This window comes from Exophiala oligosperma (genome assembly GCF_000835515.1).
Source record: "Exophiala oligosperma strain CBS 72588 unplaced genomic scaffold supercont1.2, whole genome shotgun sequence".
NCBI lineage: Eukaryota > Fungi > Ascomycota > Eurotiomycetes > Chaetothyriales > Herpotrichiellaceae > Exophiala > Exophiala oligosperma.
The window spans coordinates 4,184,180-4,205,832 of NW_015622819.1; the positions used below are offsets into that span (position 1 = coordinate 4,184,180).

A 21,653-nucleotide genomic window follows, 5' to 3' on the forward strand; every position below is an offset into this window, starting at 1 on the left:
GATCTCCCCGACTTTATTGCTGCTGGTCAGCAGGCACTCCCGCCGGACTTGAAAGATCGGATCTCTTTTCAAGCCCACGATTTCTTTGCACCGCAGCCCATACAAGCCGATGTATATTTTCTGCGATTCATTCTGCATGATTATCTTGATACCCATGCAACGACCATCATCAAGAACATCCTACCTACCTTCAAGCCTAACTCGAAGTTAGTGATCATGGACGGAGTCCTTCCTGAGCCAGGAAGTATGCCACGGAGCCATGAAAGGCAAATTCGGTGCGTTATGAACTGAGACTCTGCCTCTCAACATGAAAGTATATTGCTGACAAGAGTAAAAGCCTGGTGGATTTGGAAATGTTGACAAATTACAATGCCAAAGACAGGGAGTTGGGTGACTGGCGAAACCTTTTCGAGAGAGCAAATCCGAGGTTGAAGATAACCAAGGTAGTAAACCCTCCAGGAATTGTTAATTCAATCATTGAAGCTACCCTTGAAGGGACCCAATTATAACTCCGAATACCACTCAATCTGAGATTAAGAGGTGAGGTGCAGACTCTCACAGGATAGACCGGTAACCACTGGTAATCGCAAATGACACGAAGAACAAGGTACTGCTCAATGGAGATAATACTATTAATCGTCTTGGAAAGGCAGAACGTCATCCCCTAATACTAATTGTGGCAACCCATCTTTCTTTTCACTTCTCGTCCCTGACTAACCACTGCTCACGTACGTAGCACTTCCACCGGACTTCCACGGGACAAGTACTATGATCTTATGGCTCTCTGCAATTTGTCTTTCGCATCTAATTGAGGAAGGCAGATATCGGACCAAGACATCCAAAGCCACGCTTTGAACCAAACAGAAGCCTTTCAACACCTCTATGTAACCCTCTCCACTGTCTGTACCTCTTGAATATCCACATTTTTCTCCTGAGTGTTGAGGTGGCCAGTCTTTCCTTCTGCCGCAGCTTCAAATTCGGCTTTCTCCTGCTCAGTTGCTCCGTAGTAATGGATAGCGACCTGTTCGCCAAATTGAGCACTGATGTCTTCGAGAGATCTTCCCTTGGTTTCAGGGCACATAAAGTACACGAAGACGAGGTGGAAGAATGTCGGAACGATGAAAACAATGAAGAACTTCCATCCGATGTTGTTGAGTGCGGTTGGACCAGCGACAAGGATAATGATATCTGCGAGGTAAAGTCCTGCGATTGAGAAAGTGGTTCCTTGAGAGCGGATGTGGTTAGGGAAAATCTCAGAGACGTAGAGGAATTGGCTCTAGAGAATCAATCGTCAGTAGGGCAACACAACAAGAGATCAATCAAGCTGACGTACCGCGTCCATGAAGGTACTCCAGAATGGAGTGATGAAGAGAAAGATGAAGAAGATGGCCGCGTTCTGACCCGCACGGTTGTCGGTCCCCAGGAAGACAGCCTGTAGTGCAGCTTCACATATAAGGCATACGAGAATACCGCTCAGGCCGATCAGCATGAACAATCGTCTTCCAAACTTTTCGACAAAGAAGGCACAGAAAAGATTTCCCGGGAAGGTGCTTGTGAGCCACAAGCACGTCAACAGGAGAGGCCAATAGGATGTCATGCCGAGAGACTGATACAGAATGATACCATAGTTGGCGATGACCAGGACCCCGGTGAACTGGTTGTTCCACATGACCATGAAACCAATCAATGCTCGCTTCCGGTTCGCGGGAGTCTTGAACAGCTCGAACCTTGAGGTGTTTGCCGCCATGTGATGGTCCAGTTCTGTTTGCTTTTGGAGTTGATAGAATTCCCTCCGTGCAAGTGTGCTCTCGGCATCTTCTTTAGTCTTGTGTAGGCGGATCAAAACCTCCAGGGCTTCCTCGCTACGGCCCTTCAGCATCAGCCATCGAGGGCTGTACGGTAACCAGAAGGATCCTAGTACGAGGAAGAGAGCCGGTGCCATCTGGAAAGCAATCGGGAATCTCCATGGAAACGTTGAGGTTGAGCCTCCGGAAGTCATGAAGGATACGCCAAAGCTGATCCATGCTTGAAGCGAATAGCCGACTGCGAACATGACGCCCTGGGAGATATGTGTTAATCGGTATCCAAGAGAACCGAGCTGAATGATACTCACATGCATGGACACCATGAAGCCTCGAGACTCTGGTGTACTGACCTCTGCCTGGTAGATCGGGATGATAGCAACAAGGGTTCCAATTCCCAAGCCATTGATGATACGACCAGCAGTGAACATGCCGGTGTTGACAGACCCTGCACACAATGCTGCACCAATTATAAGAACTAGAGCTCCGCCTTGAATGGTGGCCCTGCGGCTATACTTGTCGGCGAAGTACGACGACGCAATTGCACCAATAGCTGAACCGGCAGCATTGACACCTGTGTTCGCAGTCAGTTAGATGCGCTTTCTCTAGAACTCGAATTCGACCTTGGTACGTACCATTGAAAGCGCCAATCCATCCGGCCGTTACAGAGTATCCAGGCTCCCCGGCTGCTGCAAGGCCGAGGCTTTTATAGAAGGAAGGTTGCCCAATCGTGCTGCCAATAATGGCCATGCCATAGGAGCAAGCTGTTGATCCAAGTGCGACATAGATAACCACGAGCAGGTTGAAAGCATTGGGAATGAGCTTGCCCATCGTGACTACGCAGGTCTGATCTGGCAGACCGATAATGCTCCTGGCAGCCGAGTGTTTTGTGATGAATTTGAAACGAGTTGCGGGAGAGACTGGGGAAGGGATTAAATACCGATGTTTCTCACCAGTATACAATCTGGTCATTTACCCCAGACTAATCGTATTGGGACGATTTCCTCGGTTACCAGGCGACTTAAGCAAGGATAGAAAATACGATGAAAGAGGCAAGCTGACGAGTGCTGACTCGAACCTTGTTGACTCTGTCACGAGTAGACTAATCTAGCCAAGCACGAGTCGAACCCAATATCTTGTTCAGAAAGTCTAGTCAAATCGGGTTCTAGCCCTCGGTTATCGATCCTGGGACGTTGGGTCTGAGTAGCCAGAGCAAGACATGGGGAAGCCCAGACCTGTATCGATTTCTGTGGTCTGGAGGCGAATTATGGCCTCGTTGTTGATGTGCCCCAACCGCTGCAACTCCTTTGTGCCTTCTATCCCTCGTTGCCCACCGTTGATCTTGTCGCACTCACCATGAAATCAGGCACTCAAGACGTAGCTGCATGTACTCGGTCTGGTTATAAAGCACTGTTCCGTCGTAACAAAGGTACAATCTCGATCTTTGTGAGCAAGGGTACAATTGAACAGTTAGCCGAACGTCCCTTCTTGTGACCGGTACCGTAGAACTGGTCACTATCAGTCCGTGATAGAACTATCCCAGCCCGCATTACTGAAGCGTCGGTTCCGAAAAATGTTAACCCATGACCGGATTTGACCCAGTTTCAGTTCCTGCTCCTGACATAGCAAACCACTTGATTGCGCCACGGAGAGAGATACTGGGAAGTTCTTGACTATTTCAGGATGGTAATGTCTTGTCTCGCCAGGGGGGGAGGAACTATAAGTACGCCCAGACCGCGCCGCCCAGCCTGTCTGAATAAGCTAGCGATAAGTGGATTGGGCTTTTAGGGTCTCCACCAGTAAAACTCCTCGGATTATCCCCATTGTAATTGTGGAGGGGAGCTCGCTACGCCTAGGCCAACGCTATTCCCAGGGTACCCAGAGGCCTCATGGGCACTACCCCGCGCATTGGGACCTTCTTCCCCCGAGGTTATGGTAGAATTTCCCCGCGTTTCGCTAGGTCGTCCGAGATTCATGTATCAGGCAACTCTTCGTGAGCCTGGGGATGTCTCGATCGCAGTAGTGTCGGCAGCTCTGCTCTAAACTGTCCCCACGATAGCAAGAGCAAGGATTTCACGGATGACCCATTCGGGAAATGAAATACAGCACTTGTCGCATTCACACTGGCGGCTTGATGTGTTGGTATTATCTTCTCCCCATTGCACACTTCCACCATCGCTCTCGATAGTACGATGATTGAATGGTCGTAGCTAGGAGACACTGCCTGAAAATAGATCTTAAGCTGAGCGTCGCAAATTATCTTCTTCCGCCCGTCAGCGTCGAGCAGCCTTTATGCATTACTTTCGAGCATCAAGTCGTATTCCCCGCGTAATCTCCTCGTAGTAGAACAACTAGGGGAATTGTCTGTCACCAACATGCTACACTTTCGTAGTCGTGTTTTCGCCTTATATCTTCGCAGGAGTTTTACAGTCATCGTTTTCAGTTACAGGACCGAGAAGCTCTTCCTATAACAGGAACGACAATATGTACGGAAGAGCATAGAATGAACCTTCATATGGCCAGTACATTGCGGAAGATCCTTCTACCGCTTAGGGTGATATGATGGACTAGGAAGACGGGCAGGTCACGCTGGAGTATGCAGCTTTGTGCCATGTGCATCTTCTCTGGTGTGTAAACTCCGTTCACTCCGACTTAGGTACATCCGAAGACTTCCGACTTCCAACGTGGTCTGATAATCAGCCCTTGAGAAAATCAAGTGTCATCACCAAGACACTACTACCTAAGGTGACGATTGAATATCAGAGCAAATCACGACATGATCATTCAATGTATAGCAATGCTTTTCCGCTGTCATCAATCTGTGATCGCCTTGATGCAAGGGTTTGGGGAGTGAACGTATAAGGATGCATCCAAGAAATCCGCGCATTGTCGTAAGCATAGACAATCACACCACCATGCTGTAGAGTATGTAGCAGTATGGTCATTTTGCCCCCCAAACAACCGCTGATCTGAGTCTCCATCCAGTGCAAAGCTCACAGTGCAGTCTATTAATTTCTGGCAAATCTCCCGCACGCGAAGAAGTAGCTGAACTGTGATAATGCCGTTTGGATGATCAGTTTGTGCATCGAATTCTGATGGCCAGCATGACGTCAAAAGTTGCCATTATTGGCATTGGTCAGGTCGGAGCTGCCACCGCTTATGCAATACTGCAACGCTCATTGTGCTCCGAGTTGATTATTGTCGACACAAAGACGAGTCTTCGAGAAGCTCAAGTGCTCGATCTTTCAGATGCATCTTGTTGCGAGGGCAGCGATACTCAGGTGCGGATCGGCAGCTACCACGAGGCTGGCCAATGTGATATTGTGATTATCACAGCAGATTCAAGACGGACAATCGGTGAGTAGTATGAAGATGTAATGCAAGTAGGGTGCGGCAGATTGGTGATGTTGACTATTCTTGGGCAGGGGAGACTACAATTCAGTCGCTTGAACGGAAGAATGCAAACCTTCGCACCATGATTGATGGAATGAAGCCATTCAACCAGAAGACAATTCTTCTGATCGTTTCCACCCCAGTCGATATCCTGACATCCGTTGCGCAGAGAATTTCTGGTTTGCCAACACATCAAGTAATAGGACTGGGCACTGCTCTTGATTCAGTGCGTCTTCGCAAAATAATATCCGGAAAACTTCACGTACGTTTTTGTCCCTCCTGTTCATCTTTGACACCCAGCTCCATCTAACATTCTTCTCCAGCTTGCTAGCAAGGAAGTCAAAACATATGTTTTGGGCGAGCATGGAAGCTTTCAATTCGTGCCATTGTCCTGCGTCTCAATCCATGGGCAACCATTGACTGGAGCAATGCTGCCGAAAAAGATCGATCTGGCAGGTGTAGCTGAAGAATGTAAGCACGAAGCGGATCGTATCGTTCAGGCAAAAGGCTCAATCGCCTTTGGGGTAGGCTCGGTTGTGGCAGACATTTGTTCCTCAGTCCTTTTGAATAGGCGTGACACCTGGAGTGTCAGCCATTATCAGAAGGACCTTGATTGTTGCTTAAGCCTGCCGGCTCTTATTGGGAGAAAGGGAATTGGGCTGACGGTGGAGCTACCGTTAACTGCAGAAGACAAGGTACATCTGGCGAAATCAGGAACTTCTATCAAGGAACGAGTCAATTGGTTATTGTCAGGAGAAGAAGTTAGCGGGATGACAATGTAATTTGCTGGGAGTTATTTCAACATAGTAGCAGGCGAAGCTTTTGAATCATAACATGCGGTGTGCTCCAATTACTATACTAACTATTTTAATAGCATTAAAGGCTCAATAATTAGATGGCCTTTCCGTTCTCACTTGAAAAGACATGTTTCTTAACTTCCAAGAAGCTGTCAGGGCTAACCGAGATAGAAGTAATGCCGCAACCAACGAGGAAAGCTGCGAATTCAGGGTGGTTACTGGGAGCTTGCCCGCAAAGCCCGATCTTTCGGCCAGCTTTGTTAGACTCGGCTATGACGGTTGAAATCATCCACTTGACGGCCTTGTCTTGTTCGTCGAAAAGATCTGCGAGCTCGGAAGAATCGCGGTCGACTCCCAGTGTCAGCTGTGTCAAGTCGTTGGAGCCAATGCTGAAACCGTCAAAGTATTTGGTGAATTCCCCAGCCATGATAACGTTCGATGGAATTTCGCACATCACGTAGACTTGTAACCCGTTCTCGCCTCGCTTCAGCCCGTGATCGGCCATGACCTGTAGAACCTTCGCGGCCTCGCCGACTGTACGGCAGAAAGGGACCATGACGACGGCATTAGTGAAACCCATGTCTTCTCGAAGTCGCTTGAGAGCTTTACATTCGAGAGCAAATCCCTCTTTGTATCGTGGTGAATAGTACCTGGAAGCGCCGCGAAAACCTAACATTGGGTTCTCTTCTTTCGGTTCGAACTCTGCTCCTCCGATGAGATTGGCGTACTCATTCGTTTTGAAATCGCTCAAACGTATAATTGCAGGCTTGGGATAGACAGCAGCACAGAGACAAGCAAGTCCACGTGCAAGTTTGTCTACGAAATACTCGGGTTTATCAGGATAGCCTTGGGTGAGGCTGGTGATTTTCTTTACGGCCTCTTCATCTTTGAGTCGGTCAAAGCGAACAAGTGCCATGGGGTGTACTTGTATATGATTGCTGATGACGAATTCCATGCGTGCAAGGCCAATTCCGTCCGCCGGCAGCCGCCACCATCGGTAGGCGGCAGCAGGGTTTGCAAGATTCAACATGATCTTCGTTCGAGTCGAGGAAATACTCGCAACGTCGAGTTCTTTTGTCGTGATCTCAGCCTTGCCTTCGTAGACAAAGCCTTCATCTCCCTCGGCGCAGGAGACAGTTGCGTCTTGGCCGGTATGGAGAAGATATGTCGCATTGCGTGCGCCAACGACGGCAGGAACTCCGAGCTCACGACTCACAATAGCAGCATGGGAGGTACGGCCTCCATGGTCGGTGATGATTGCAGCCGCGCGCTTCATTATAGGCACCCAATCTGGATCGGTAGTTTCGGTCACCAGAATTGATCCATCAATGAACTTGTCAATGTCCTTTGCACTCTCAATGAGACAGAGGCGGCCCGAAACTGCTGCCTCACCAACCGACAGCCCTGAAATCAGCACCCGTCCTTTCTTTCCCACCTTGTATGTCTTGAAGACGCCAGCTTCTCGTCGCGCCTGCACTGTCTCTGGTCGTGCCTGGACTACAAATAACTGATCCGTGCAGCCATCTTTGGCCCACTCAATATCCATCGCACAGCCATAGTGTTGCTCAATTATGACTGCCCAGCGGGCCAGTTGGAGGATTTCAACATCATTGAGCACAAACGATGCTCGTTCATGCTTTGAAGTAGGCACGTTACGAACCGGCATATGCTCATCGCCATATATCATCTTGATATCTTTCTCGCCCCGCTTTTTCTCAACGATGGGAACACAGTCGGGGCTGGTTAGGAGTGGCTTGAAAACCTGGTACTCATCTGGATCGACGGCACCTTGTACAACATTCTCGCCAAGGCCCCACGCAGCGTTTATGAGCACGATCTTGTTGAAGCCACTCTCAGTGTCTATGGAAAACATGACACCGGAACCACCTCGATCAGATCGAACCATTTGTTGCACTCCGATCGAAAGGGCTACCTTCATGTGGTCGAAGCCCCTGGTTTGGCGGTAGCTGATGGCTCGATCTGTGAACAAGGAGGCATAGCACCGTCGACATGCGTTTAGCAAGGCCTGCTCGCCCCTGATGTTGAGAAATGTCTCTTGCTGGCCAGCAAAACTTGCATCCGGTAGATCTTCCGCGGTCGCACTCGAGCGAACAGCTACACTGAGGTCTTTGGCTTTGGCTGTCTCGGAGAGTTCACGGTACGCCGATTTGATGGCATCAGCGGCGTCTTTTGGCCAGTCGCCTCGGAGGAACTGATTTCGAATTTCTTTTCCAGCTTCCGGCAGGCTTGCTTTTCCAGATTGCCAGTCCGCAATCAGCTTACCAACCTTGTCTCGGATTTGATTAGCCTCGAGATAGTACCAGTATGTGTCCGCAGTCGTTGCGAAGCCAGATGGCACTGTAATTCCTCTCCCGGCCAATGTGCTGATCATCTCTCCAAGAGACGAATTCTTTCCGCCAACGGAAGCAACATCCTGTCGTCTCAGATACTCAAATTTGCGCACGAATACTGGTGACTCTTTCATTATGGTTGTGTAATTCGAAAGTTAAGATTAGTATCGACAGCTCACAAAGAACTTCAGTCACTTATCTTGGGACTATAACTTGTGAACAGTCCTAGGCTTGTTGGATGATTCGGCTATTGTATATCGAGGCCTGGCATGCAGGATGCCAATGGAGCTCGTGGTTTCGTTCATGACGCTGTTGCCAACCTCGATCGTGAGTGGTCGCACGCAAATCAGGTGAGAATCGCGAGTTACAGCGGAATGAGGCGGACAAGTGGCTCTGGTGGCGCTTCGCCATCAGACCACTAGAAAATCCCACCAGTCTTCTTTGAGTAGGTCCACGAGGCCAGTACTCGTTGATAGATGGCATGCTTCGTCCCGCGGCAGTGTCGAGCTGCATGTGATATGTGTTTGAAGTACCCTTGCGGAGAAACTTTAGGATAATCGAAATAGCAAAGCAGCAAAAGCTTACCATAGCGATCCCATCTCTGTCAACTTCTGTGAGAAGGCATCTTTCGGCTGCAGCTAGCAGATCCTTCTTGACAGGCAGCTCGTCTGCTTTATGAAGGACGGCTGTTGCTGAACCTCTTCGGGTCAAAGTGTTCTACCGCCAATGTTCGAGTTACGTAATCAGACGCAGCCTAAGGAACCGCCGTGCTGATTGATTGTGGTTGTTCGCATTGCAAGCGTGATTGGAGACCTTTAGGCGGTCGAAGAGCTACCTCCGAGGTCAATCGAAGATCTCACGGGCATATCGGTACAGAAATCCTTTCATGCACTAAACAGTACCCAAAAGGACGAATCACTCAAATTTTCGCTATTATTGGCCATCTCATCTGCATTGATTCCAGGCAGCGCAACAATATTCACCGTTGGTCTCTTGCATATTGGACCACGATAGACAGTCACATGATGAAGTAGTGAGTAGATCTGATAGCCATGTTGAGACAAGATGACTAGATTTGGACATTACAAGTTGGAGACTTGTTGAAAAAATGAAACAAATATTCGCTGCATATGTGCAAAATGACCTACAGCCAGGGTCCCCGCCCAGTCAACATACATGGAAAAATGATACAAGTCAGTAAATTCCCTTGTGGATTGAATCCGCACGGAGTAACCCTACATAGTAGGCACAATAAGGCCCATCATACAGGGTACAACGACCGGAACCTGACTTCAACTTGGCAAATACTACGATTTTTCTCATCATGTTTTTCTAGTTGGGGGTCTAGACCTGCCAAGATCAGGCGTTACAGAGCACATAAATTCAGAACTAGTTTGATTGAAGTCTTTGATCATTCATGGGGGTGAAGAGCACGCACAGACATACTTTGCAGCAATAGTATGGACAGCACAGGCCTCGATTAGAGGTCTAGGCCAACGCGCCTGTCAACCGTGCACTGCGGAGGTGAGCATTTTGCACAGTAAGCACCTGAGAGTAGGACAGGAATAGTTTGACTTCGCTACGGTCCTCCTTGGAATGGTCAAATGTAGTATAGCTATGAATGCAGAGGTCGTAGCACGAACGCTATGGAAGGAACACAGGCATTAGCGAGTAAAACTAGCAAATCCATGCAAAGCTGTGTTGGACGGGTTTCCATGAATCGAGCAGAAAGCACAAATAGATCTCATTGTTCCCACAAGTCTCCATGCTCTTTGTCATGTATATTGCATAGCTTCACAACAAACTCGGAATATTCAACCCAGATACACGATACAACTAGTCAACCAACTCTGACTCACCACCGGTATAATGCATTCCTTATCTCGCTTTGCGGCTCTCCTCTCAACATTGGTGGCAGCGCTCTTGCTCCATGCCGATCCCGCTCGCGCAACGCCACTAACCTCGCACTCGGCAACTCTCGTTGCCCGGGACATCTTATCAGACCATGGCTCTAGTTGTACTTACTGGACTGATCAAGAGCCCAATGGATACTACAGACTCAAGATCAAATGCGACAAGGTCGGTCGTGGCCTAAAGGTCGCCGCGCGTGTGTCCTTCAATAACATGATATTCGCCACTGAATGGATAGACTACAACAATCTGAACCAGGTCGTGCAGAGTGCGTCATACAACTCGGACAGGCGGGTTGAAGATCTTAACTTCCAATGGTTCTTCGGCACGTCCGGTATGCCAGATATGGGCAACTGTAACTCTCAACTCGTCGAGGTCGAACAGATCATCAAGAATGCCTGGTATAATTCCATGACCTGTACCGATATCAGTCCGTACCTCAAAGTTCGCGCGGTACTGGACTTGCCGGGCGCGGCCATTAATCAATACTCGGAGTGGATTCAAACCCCTGGGACCGTCAATACTCTGGAGCGCGAATCTTGGTTTGGCAAGCCCAGTGCGTATGCTCAATGGACTGTGAGAGATGCATGATTTCGAGGGCCATGGGAAGTTTCAGAGATTGGTTTCGGAGATGCATCGAGAAATCGCCGGGATAGATGGAGTTGGCGTCGACTTTCGAAGCCCAGGAATCTCTTTTTCAGGAGCAAGAAGCATTGGCACTTTGAAAAGAATGTGACCAGTATCAGTTGCTGCGACAAGTTCAGATATGTGGCAGTACTGTCAACTGAGCTTGTGTTACTTATTCTGCTCCTCTACTTGAGACAGCAGTCGTAACCTCTTTTGGTCTGCGATAATCTTCAGCTTGTCCAACTCCTCTGTTCTGTGCTCAATCTCCCTCCTGACCTCCTCTTCTGAGGCGACACGGTATTTTAACCGGAGCACGCACGCGGCGAAAAGCACAACTCCCAGTTGAACCGTAATGCCCCATTGACCTACAGCCCGCGGACTCTCAGTCGGTGCGCCGTCTTGGTGAATGTAGTGCTCGATCCAGATGATGAACGCGATTACCGTCAGAGGGCCAAATAACATTGCAGCAAACAGGACCAATATGACCAGAAGATCAAGGCTGAATAAGAAGAGAGGATGTTGGCGGATTGATGTATGGTTGCTATTCCATTGTCTTGGTGTTTTCAGACTTAGAGATGTCTGTGGGCTGCGCAGGAAGTTCATGAGGTGCACCCATCCTCGCTTGAAGTCGCCGTTGAAGCTCTGCCAAATCTCTTTTCTCCTAGTCCACAGCTGTCGAGGCTCGTAGATGGGAACCCGCTCTGTACAGAATTTTAAACGGCCCATGGCCAACAGGAACAGCTGCGCCGCGGTGAAACTGGTGATGGCGGTATAAATCAAGGGCTGAAAATCATCGCTTCCATAGCCAGCGTCTGTATGTAGTTTGGCTCCTGGGGCATTCGGAGTCAATGCGGATGCTTTCAGGGAGGTCGCTTGCCGCAATATTTGAGATGTACTGAAGCAAGGATACATGCAGTTCGAAGTGTAGTTGAACCACAAACGATTGTCAAGAAGAGGTTGCCCAAAAAGTTTCCACACGGTCTGGTTCCAGGTTTGATCCCAGTAGTGCTTATCCCAGCCATTGCTGTTCTGGAATGAATCTCCGTCGTCGACATTGGCATAGCAGAAGCGATACTGGGCGGGGGCAACATTGAGATGAGGCCAGAGGATGAGAACTGATATTGATGCGGCAAGCATGACCAGATTCCATACCAAGACCAGCCTATGGAGGACTGTACTTGCGCGGGTGATTCGTGACCAGCATTGCAGTGGCAGGCCCACGAGATAGGCGGTGATGACCACACTGGTCACGGCATCGATGTCGAGTTCCAGGTAATCGGGCTGGACTTCGACATAACTTCTGTTCGTGACTAGAGCCTTGATGCCCGCGAAGTAGCCTGTCAAGTTGGTGCTGGAAATGTACGGAATCGTTACATTCTGGACAGGTGCCGGGACCAGCCTCGCAGAGAGCAAGATGAAGGTTTGAACGGCTGCAGTGGCAGCGTAGGCGACAGCTGCTCCGAGAACGGCATGCGCCAGCCAGCCATACCGAGGAGCCCAGAAACTCAGGAACAGGCACACGTAGTAAAGGTATCTCGGCGTTGGGCCGTAAGTGTCGCTGATTGGGTAGACACAGGAAATCTCCTGCGCAATCAGAGGAGGATTGTAAGTCGCAGGAGAGTTAAAAGTGGCCATGCTGAGAGGGGCAAGACGGTAGCGGAATTAGGCAGCGGCTGTCTGAGGGTTACCGAGACTCGACATGGAGATGCACTGACTGAACATGAATCAGTATTGGACAAAGTCGAGAGTATCTTTTCGACATTATTAGAAAATGTTAAGACTCGAGTGTCCGTCCTTCGTCAGTAGCACCGGTGAAATGTTGGTTTTGACTTTTTCTCTCTCTTTCTCACTGCTCCAGACGACGACGACGTCACTCAACTGGAGCTGTTAAAGTCTTAAGGCGCCAAGACGCTAAGCTACCAAGGTTGGGGTCTCTACATATTTTCAGGCCATGATACGGATATATGCATCTTATCTCTCGCGCTGAGCACATCAGAGCAGGATATCAAAAGAATCGAGTATATTTCGGCCTTGAATGAGCGAAGCAGCGTGAAGAAATGGCATTGTTATCAATCTGTCCATTACTCACCAGAAGTTTTTCTATCACGTTGTCCAATCTGCCATGGGTGAACCGAGATGGCAATACCGGTATCCTCTGTCGTCTTCGGCATTTTTATGTAGCTGATATGTTTCAAACTGCGCTACTGTTGAGCACGAGAGCTGTAAGATCTGTCGCCGGCTGAGCCTGCACATTGCTGGCTAATTCGAAGCCACTCACGGCACCTCCAAACGGCCAGGAATCGAAGGCTGTCCTTTAGTTTCGCTCGGAAGTCGTCCCAGTCGAAGAAGGTCATTTGAGGATTATCGTCAAATAGAAAGTCGGCGAGATCAAGTTGAGGAGATGGTTCTGATGGAGGGATAATCGGCATTCGTCTTCCTTTTCGTCTTAAATCCCCAGTTCTAGGGTTGCGGGTCCAGATCTCCAGAAATACTTCAGAGATTCGTCCTACCCACTGGTATCCTTTGAACATCACTGGGCCGTAATCTCCCTCAAGAGAGAACTCTCTTGCTGTAATCTGAGCCCCCTCCTGAGGGGTATCAAGTTCGTCACAGATAGCCAAGTCGAAATCAAGTGGGCATTGGTAATCTGGGCTTTCTGTGATGTTGATGAGAACGGCCATAGAGCACGCTGGTTGACCGACAAGCCAGAGTCGAAGGTCATCCTGAAGATCGTCATACTTTTGAGAGAAGCCAATCTCAAGGGCCCATTTAAGCTCATCTTGAGTATTGTCGTCATTTCTCACAAAAATTCCGATATCTGGGGTTTTGATTGAACTCCGATACTCTTCGGTAAAACCATTCACTCTAAGATTTGTACATATCGTAATTCGATCACGCTGAGTCTTGGAAAAGACTTGATCGAATAGACGAATAAAGTGTTGATAGAGAAAGCCGACTGTAATTTCGTGTATACGGGAAGCCATGGTGTAGATCTTGAGAGTTGAAGTCGCAGAGTTATATGAGAATCTAGGCCACCTATAGAACTGAGTTAGTAAGATATTACTTCACAAATCAACGAGATTAGAAGAGAGCGAAGAGCAAGAATAATCGTACTTTTCAGATTCCGAACCGTCAAGATCGAACTTCGCACAAAGACTTGACCACTCGAGCCCTGATATTCTGCAGATAATGACTTTTTCGAAGTTGAAGTCAATATCTCTCAGTTGTGGGTTGTATAGTTGCTGTAGATATCTACGCGCTTGTTCAAAGCCAGTTGAAGGCTGTTGTGTGGCTGCTAAGAATTGTTAACGGCTGATATAGGGGAGAGCGTAAAGGTATCCTGACCATGCCGCCGAGATACAAGCAAGCCCGAGCTACTTATACAGCGTTCTGAATCCATTTTTTGAGACATTGAACAAAGCTTGATGATATGATGGTGAAGTCAAGTCTCGCTCCCCAACAAGAGAGAAGGTCAGAGAGGGTGCGGTTATGCCACGCTTGTCGAAAAGACTCAAGTAATAAGAGACAAGTCTTATTCTTGAAGAAAGAGACCCAAAAAGGGGACTCGGATTCAGAGATGGGATGAAAATTGTGAGACGACAAAGGACAAAGGATGCGCTCGGTGAGCTACTTATAGCTCTAATAGAATTTCGAGGGGCCCAGGCTCGTGGCGGAATGTTTCATTCCTGGCCGCGTCAACGCATTCCAGATAACGCAATTTCCTGCTTCGTAGCGTTAGGAATGCAAGATCACAGTCTCGTAACTCTCTTACATGCGCACTCAGTCGCCTCGAAGACTTCCGGTACCATGTTCAAGACAGGGTGAAAGGGGATTGGAGTCAGCGACTCAGAGCGATGGCCCTAGGCCGAAGTTGAGCCGGAATAGAGTCGGCCCAAGTATTGTGCTTTGCAAAATTCCGTAAAAACCTTATTTTTTTGCAACATACAAAACATTCAACAATCATAAAAGCGGTGAGAACACAACGCCATATTTCTCAACAACCACCCTATAATTTCATAAATATTATATGATAATCTTACTCCGGAGTAAATTCTCTATCTAAGTATCTAAATTTTACTATATAAAAAGGCGTGGTTATGATGCTATTATAGCTAAAGTTTAATCCTGCGGTAAAAGTAGCTATGTTAATTGCACTTCGGGTAGGAGTGAAAGGCACAGCCATTATAAAGGCTTAAGGGGTTTCTAATGCCTATATTTCCAAAGTTTAACGGGATCTACACTATTAAGACATTAAAATAAATGATATAGCACCTATTAAAGGTTATCTAAAGTTAATTCATCATGCCGCAATGAAAGGACTTCGTGATTTTATACTAGATTAGCTAATAGCGCGGCTAAATAAGTGCTATGATTTTCTCCGCGATAAGTTTAGTATTAACGCTTATATATTAATAGTCTCTTAGGCACTTAACTCTATAAATGTCACGTATAAATAGGTAACTAGAGTTAATACTAGGCGAGACAATAAACTTATCGCTTTCTATATAGTATAGATAGCTAATTACACTAGTAACTAGCTAGTAACACTTAATGAAAGCGCCGTAAACAATAGAACTATAAATAGAAAGTTTGGCTAGTTAGCTTATAACACTTCATACTGAGTGTAACTACTAGGTAACCAATCTACTAGTTAGAGCATTTTACCTGCGATAATAATAAATAGGTGGCTCACTTATGAGGTCTATTAAGGCTCTTTTAACGCCAAACAATTCGAAACATTTCTCTAAGGAGTGCTTAACAAGATAAACCCCTTCTCAGGAGATTATTCCGTTCTGATCATGGATAATGCAACTATTTACCGATCTAATAGAGTTAAGCGAATGTGCGAGGAGCAGGGCATCATTCTTAAGTACTTACCTCCATATACTCTAGAGCTTAATCCAATTAAGATATCATTTCACGAGTTAAAGGAGTGAATACGAAAGAATAGAGAACTAAACTATTATTATAAGAATAGCTTTAATACCTTTATTTATTTAGTAATAACTAGTGTCTATAAGGCTAAGACAGCTTATAATTACTTCCGTAAATACGGCTATATTTAATGAGGCATAGTAACTAGTAGAGAATAAATAAAAAAAGAAGGGGCTATAGGTATTTTATCCTGTAATAATAAGCCTAGTCTATATACCTTAATCTATCTATTCTTAAGGTTATGTAAATATAGCTACCACGTGATCACACTAACTATAATTAGCTAAGCTATATACTATAATAGGTATAGTGTGAGATAGTAACACGCAAAATAATTCTAATACCATACTAAGTTATGTAATAAGCCCTTATTAACTACTATTCCCTAACAATATAACACTCACTAAACATCCATTTATACTATCATTAAAACCGTCTCCACTTATTATAGCTAAACACGTAAATTCCTTAAGGTTATTACGGATTTTAGTCATAAAACTAGCCGGAATAGTTATAGCCTTCTAATGTTTATCTATATATATTCGTAGATTAGAGAAGCCCCATTCATGATCTATAATAGAGAGCTTAATCTCTAGTAACTTAGACGCATAAATAGGATATTTAGTCGCTAGCTAATTAAAGTATTCCTACATGTTCTGATCATTATTACTCTCTCGTTATGGAGAGCTTAATTAAGGCCTAGTGACGGCGGCGGCGGCGGCAGCTATTAACGGCGAAAGTTAATAGACATATATAGGAGATTATACTAGGTAACTCATTAACAGGATTCCTCCAATATTAAGCACGAATAGATACATATAGTTTGGCGGGTAAATAGGCGGAGATTAATACATAGTATCATAGCGTTTCTCATTCCTATTCCGTTCTAAGAGAAGGGCCACCATGATCGCGTCCAGCACCTAGTTAACCATCACACTAGGAGCCTTCTTTACAATTATATTGCTTTAACGCTAAACTAATGATGTGAATAGAGGAAAATACTATTCTCCATAATTAACGTATAAACAAGAGTAATTCTTACAATTCTTTAACTTATAATAATGTCTCTTTAAGATATTAAGAAAGCTTACTTCAGCGGCGACCTCTTTTTGTGCCTAAAGTTATTTTTCTTCTCGTTATTATTATGTTATAGAGATTACCTTACTCTTTAATCTTTTATTTCTAGTCTTTTCCTTATAATAATAATATATTTAGGTTAAGTTAAGATAATAGCTTAAGGAGATATCATTATGAGATAATGATAATATCAAAACGTTCTCACTAAATAAGCCATATTAACTAGTTAGTTAACGTTATTTTGGCTTCTTAATAATTGAGTATACTAGTGCTAAATGCGCACTAAGTTCAGTCCTACTCTTATGGCTATCTTTTCGAGCATAATGAAGCTTTTACCACTTTTAATAGGCCTTCTCAAAGTGTTCCTAAGTCTTCATAGTTAAGGAATAAAGCTTTTTATTACCTTATTTAATTGTGAACTCACCCCTAAAGATAGAGGGGCGTAATTTATAAGTCTTTTAATTATAGTCATTATATTAATACTTAAGTTAACCTTTATACTTAAGAAGTGTGTTAACAATATTAAAACCCTAACATAATACTTCTATACTAAGAATCTTAACCTTCTTAATAAAGATTTCTATGGCGATATCATAGAAAAGTTTATTAATCTTAAATACTAATTTAATAGAGTCTGTATTAGTTAGGCTTAAGTCATTCTCCGCGGTATATAGCGAAGTATTTAATTAATAACTAGGTTACGCCAATAGAGGGGCTTACATTAATGTCTTTCCCTTCTCTTTATTATCTTCTCTAGCATTACTAAATATAGATAAGACTTTATTATCCTCATTAAGAAGATTTAACGCTTCCTATACTTATAACATAATGTTCTCCTTAATACTTAGTCTCGGTAGCAACTCTGGCGACTCTAATGACTCTGGCAGGTCAGGACTAACCGTTTAAGAGGGACAAGGGCTTAGAGACACAGCGCAACGCTTTGAACTTGCCCTATTAGCCCTCGTTACAAGGCTATCGCCGTCGCTTTTGCGCTTCATGCGAGCGTTACAAGTAACAAGGGTCTCGCGGAGTGATTGAGAGGCTAATGACTCCTAGAGTCGACGGGATGGAGTTATTGTGCGCCTTGTACGATTTGACATCATGTTTGTATATAGTTACGATATATTGCAGTAAATTACAGTGCTATCTAGGGCTATTGTGGCTGCAGGATGAGTTTGTTGATACAGGCCATATGGCGGTGTGCAGATTTCATACAACTTGCAAAAAAATAAGGTTTTTACGGAATTTTGCAAAGCACAATAAGAGCGGCGCGACGTGACGTAGATTAGATACGAGGTATGTCTCTTGTTCGCAAGGGCCTTTAGGTGTTGAACACAGATTCTTGTACTCATTGCTCCACTCTCAGAACCACGCTTGCCTGCCACTTACAGTAAGTAAGAGCTCGTTCTGAAACTTGGCAGGAGCCAAAGAATGGTATCGATATTGCTCTCGCTAGTTTGTCGTTCGGTGAATTTTGGAGTGGCGATCAGGTTATTTTTCTCAAGTCTTCGGGTTTCATTCGAGAAGCCCGTCAAGTATGGTGGCCCTGAATTAGCTATACACATAGTTTATAGTAGAGTTGACTTCGGAGGTCTCCCAAGACTCGAATCTCGAAGTCATAGACTAGCAGCTATAATTCTACTTTTATAGTGAGCAAAGATATCTAACCCCGAATTCTGCTGGGCCCGATGTCTACTCACATCCCGGCACCTCTCTAGATATGTCTAATGCCGAATTCCTTGTACTAGCACCTGGATCTTGCAATTCGCCTGGGAAACCTCGTGGGACCTAGTGAACTCGACAAGACTCGGACTTTGCATAGTAGCCTACTCTAATTCTTCCGGGAGTAACTGGTAAAGAATGCATGAGAATGAATACCGGCTCCGGCGTAGCAAGACATCTATTTCCACGCTATGAGCCCGAGAAGCTATCATTCACACCTTTTCGAATATCAATTCGCATCTTCCGCCTTTTGGTAGGACCAGAAAATGGTCCGTCATTGACATACTATCCTCTGTAGTCGTTGGCGCCACTTGCACCTTGAATCTCCGCAGTAATGTCGCAGTAATTAGCTTTAATTCCATTATAGCAAGGCTTTTCCCAAGGCAGGCACGAGGGCCAGTAGAGAACGGCATGAAAAGAGTCTTCATCTCGGTCGTGATTTGTAGGGGATCTACCCAGCGCTCAGGAATAAATGCATCTGGGTTGGGAAATACGGCCGGGTCACGCTGGGTGGTATAACATTGTGCAGACACCACAGTCTACGCGAAGATGACGTGTGGTTAGCTGTGAGCCTGTAAGAGAGGGTTCGAAATTCGAAACGCACCTGCTCTGGTATAAAGACTCCATTCAAGACTCGTCCGTCAGTAGGTACTACCCTTGGCAAACTTGCCGGAGCTGCAGGGTGTAGGCGTAGAGCCTCATTGATCACAGCTGCAAGCACGGGCAGGTCTAAGACATCGCTATAGGATGGCATTCCATTCGCCCACGGCTCTTGAGCTGAGAGTTCTGCGCGGAGACGCGATTGCCAGGTGGGATGCCGAGTAAGCTCCCAGAAGAGATACGTGAGAGTCGTGCTTGTGGTATCTGTTGTCGTGTGAGTCGATCCTCCCAAAACAGCAAAGATCATTTCACCCTACCTGTTCCTGCAAACACCAAGTTGCCAATTTCGGTGTGCACGTCGAAGTCTGTCAAGGCTTCGTCTAAGCTCTTGGGAACCAAGATCTTTGTCAAGAGATCCTTGCGTCCCGAGTCACGGCCATACTGTGCCACGTATCTGTCGAATGCGTCTACTCCATACTGAACACTGTCAGCATGTACGTCGCTGGAGGAAACAGACGGGACGATCTCACCTGATGAAGTCGATCTTTGGACTCTAGGAAACGTCTCAGTGGTGGAATCGGTAACCATCGAAGAACCTGGGACACTCCAAAGAACGCGCTTTCGATACTCGCCACCATGAAAGAATTATCCATGTCTACCAAAAAAGGAGGTGTTGACGTGGAGTCGAGACCGCCAAAAGATTGTCCCAGGAAGAGTTCACCTGAACCACGTCAGACAGCTGTGTCAAGGATGGCTAATGGTCATAGACAGGTTTAAATACCGATAATGTCAAAGGCAAGCAAACGGAATAGAAGTAACATATCTAATGGCTTGCCAACTCGACCATCGATAATTGCTACCAATTTCTCAATTTTTTGCTTGATGAGCGGCTCTGTGTTATTGAGATTAGACTGCGAAAATGCGTGGCTTAACAGTCGTCGTCGCTGACTGTGCTCTGTTTTGTTTCTCATAGAGAATATACCAATATATGGCTTGCTGAAATCATCATAGATAGGCGCTTTCATATACTGTGTCTGCTGAGAATATATCTCTTTCACAGCCTCAGCGTTTGCATAGGAAACCTCTTTGGGACCGACGCGCACTGTAGATCCGTACTTCTTGTGAAGGTTGTGCAGTGTGGTTGTGCGGCTGCCAGCCAAGTCGATAACAAGCAGCCATTTGGAAGTGACCTTTGCGAGGAGTGGTCCTGGAACTCGGCGGAGTGGCGAGAGAAATACGTTCTGTATAATCTGAAAGCAGTTTAGTCTTGCTGGTATCACATTGGCGGACTTTTGGTAGACTGACTTGCCATAGTAACACTCCTGCAAGAATGCAAGAACACGCGATAATATAGATATACATGGTGTATGCTTGGGTTTTCCCAACCTAATAGCAAGCTCACATAGTAGAATTACGAAAGAATCCAGTGAGGATTTATTCCTTTCCAGTCCCCACGGCGAATTGCACTCTTCTCCAGTCCTCCAGAAAACTACCCCAGATCCGAGTTCTTGGGAAAGTGCTAATGCTACTTGGCAGCCTGCAGCTGTATGTGGCAGAGTGTCAGTGAAGGGCCGACATGTCTAACCCGCCCACCGGCTATCAGTCGCTACTCCAACTCGGAAGTCTTGGAGAGTTCAACCCACCTCCACCGGGTCAAGGTTTGTACCGATCTTTGCTGTATCCAGACTCTACAAGAAGGATTGCCGGGAACATGAAGGATGTTTTGCCAGACACTTTCCAGTCCAAAGAGTAGCTATCGTCATAGGCATCAAAAGCCATAGACCAGTTCAAATCCGCAACCGGCAACTGCTAGATAGAGCACCACCTCAGGACCAAAAGGTTTGGTGACGGCGTCGGTGTGGATAGGTGATTTAAGGACCTATAGGTCATATGAACCTTGATGTTTACATTATGATGTATGATTTCGCAGGCAAGCTGGGGTACTCATGCTGGTACACTCAGGACACAGCTGCGTCAGTTCCTTTGCAGTACTGTGGCTTCGAAAATGGGTGTGTCCATTAATAGACCTATGGTCTTTGCCATTTCTTCACAGCATGGCCATGGCATCCCGTCAAGTTCCTGCTTGAACTGAAGCAGCATCTTTCTCACTCCCTTGGGTTCCCCAATTTGCACACTGCTGAAAGTGTGTTTTGCCCAGAGAACAAGACCGGCATGGAAAACGACGATTGGCAGCCATATCGGACATAAACAACCTCCCGAGACAAGCTGTGACCGCATTGCTGCGCTATCCAAAACAAGCCAGGCCAGACGGACTGCTTCTTCTGATACCGAGAAGGCATAGCTCGAGATGGGCGGTGTTCTCGCATCCGGATAGCCTGCTAAAGATGGCAAATTTAGCACGTGAGGACAAGTCAGGTATAATCTACAGTAATAGTAGAATGCCATAATCTCAGCCGACACACATTCATGGACTTGGC

The 21,653-nt window shown here is 46.3% G+C and overlaps 6 protein-coding genes across 7 annotated transcripts; 2 read left to right on the forward strand and 4 right to left on the reverse strand.

Moving 5' to 3' along the window:
• Nucleotides 1-618: 618 nt before the first annotated feature.
• On the reverse strand, nucleotides 619-2,633 carry PV06_02841 (uncharacterized protein; the record flags this gene model as incomplete). The annotated part of the gene is made up of 4 exons (XM_016403575.1): nucleotides 619-1,276; nucleotides 1,334-2,059; nucleotides 2,114-2,376; nucleotides 2,438-2,633. 4 exons carry the CDS (start codon nucleotides 2,631-2,633, stop codon nucleotides 881-883), a joined length of 1,581 nt encoding a protein of 526 aa, XP_016267472.1. The 3' UTR covers nucleotides 619-880.
• A 1,968-nt stretch (nucleotides 2,634-4,601) lies between these two features.
• PV06_02842 lies at nucleotides 4,602-6,103 on the forward strand. Of its 2 annotated transcripts, XM_016403577.1 has the most exons (4): nucleotides 4,602-5,159; nucleotides 5,228-5,457; nucleotides 5,519-5,666; nucleotides 5,724-6,103. In XM_016403577.1, exons 1-4 carry the CDS (start codon nucleotides 4,898-4,900, stop codon nucleotides 5,975-5,977), a joined length of 894 nt encoding a protein of 297 aa, XP_016267474.1. In that variant the 5' UTR covers nucleotides 4,602-4,897; the 3' UTR covers nucleotides 5,978-6,103. The 2 variants fall into 2 exon arrangements, with proteins under 2 accessions (XP_016267474.1, XP_016267473.1); XM_016403576.1 differs by having other exon boundaries at nucleotides 5,519-6,103.
• Nucleotides 6,016-8,974, reverse strand: PV06_02843 (phosphoenolpyruvate synthase). Its single transcript, XM_016403578.1, has 2 exons — nucleotides 8,929-8,974; nucleotides 6,016-8,877 (listed from the first exon to the last, which is right to left on the reverse strand). Exon 2 carries the CDS (start codon nucleotides 8,475-8,477, stop codon nucleotides 6,087-6,089), a length of 2,391 nt encoding a protein of 796 aa, XP_016267475.1. The 5' UTR covers nucleotides 8,478-8,877; nucleotides 8,929-8,974; the 3' UTR covers nucleotides 6,016-6,086.
• A 1,112-nt stretch (nucleotides 8,975-10,086) lies between these two features.
• On the reverse strand, nucleotides 10,087-12,679 carry PV06_02844 (uncharacterized protein). Its single transcript, XM_016403579.1, has one exon. It carries the CDS (start codon nucleotides 12,514-12,516, stop codon nucleotides 11,050-11,052), a length of 1,467 nt encoding a protein of 488 aa, XP_016267476.1. The 5' UTR covers nucleotides 12,517-12,679; the 3' UTR covers nucleotides 10,087-11,049.
• PV06_02845 (uncharacterized protein) lies at nucleotides 10,123-11,861 on the forward strand. Its single transcript, XM_016403580.1, has one exon. The coding sequence runs from the start codon at nucleotides 10,213-10,215 to the stop codon at nucleotides 10,843-10,845; it is 633 nt and encodes a 210-aa protein (XP_016267477.1). The 5' UTR covers nucleotides 10,123-10,212; the 3' UTR covers nucleotides 10,846-11,861.
• Nucleotides 12,680-13,082: 403 nt separating the features above from the next.
• On the reverse strand, nucleotides 13,083-13,865 carry PV06_02846 (uncharacterized protein; the record flags this gene model as incomplete). Its single annotated transcript, XM_016403581.1, has 1 exon — nucleotides 13,083-13,865. One exon carries the CDS (start codon nucleotides 13,863-13,865, stop codon nucleotides 13,083-13,085), a length of 783 nt encoding a protein of 260 aa, XP_016267478.1.
• Nucleotides 13,866-21,653: the final 7,788 nt, after the last annotated feature.

What these genes read in the sequence shown, in the direction of transcription:
- PV06_02842 (XM_016403576.1), top strand. Translation starts at nt 4,898, where the DNA reads ATGGCCAGCATGACGTCAAAAGTTGCCATTATTGGCATTGGTCAGGTC. An exon ending in AGATTCAAGACGGACAATCG is followed by an intron (nt 5,160 to 5,227) that starts GTGAGTAGTATG and finishes ATTCTTGGGCAG; the next exon opens with GGGAGACTACAATTCAGTCG. An exon ending in TAATATCCGGAAAACTTCAC is followed by an intron (nt 5,458 to 5,518) that starts GTACGTTTTTGT and finishes ATTCTTCTCCAG; the next exon opens with CTTGCTAGCAAGGAAGTCAA.
- PV06_02843 (XM_016403578.1), bottom strand. Translation starts at nt 8,477, where the DNA reads ATGAAAGAGTCACCAGTATTCGTGCGCAAATTTGAGTATCTGAGACGA.
- PV06_02845 (XM_016403580.1), top strand. Translation starts at nt 10,213, where the DNA reads ATGCATTCCTTATCTCGCTTTGCGGCTCTCCTCTCAACATTGGTGGCA.
- PV06_02844 (XM_016403579.1), bottom strand. Translation starts at nt 12,516, where the DNA reads ATGGCCACTTTTAACTCTCCTGCGACTTACAATCCTCCTCTGATTGCG.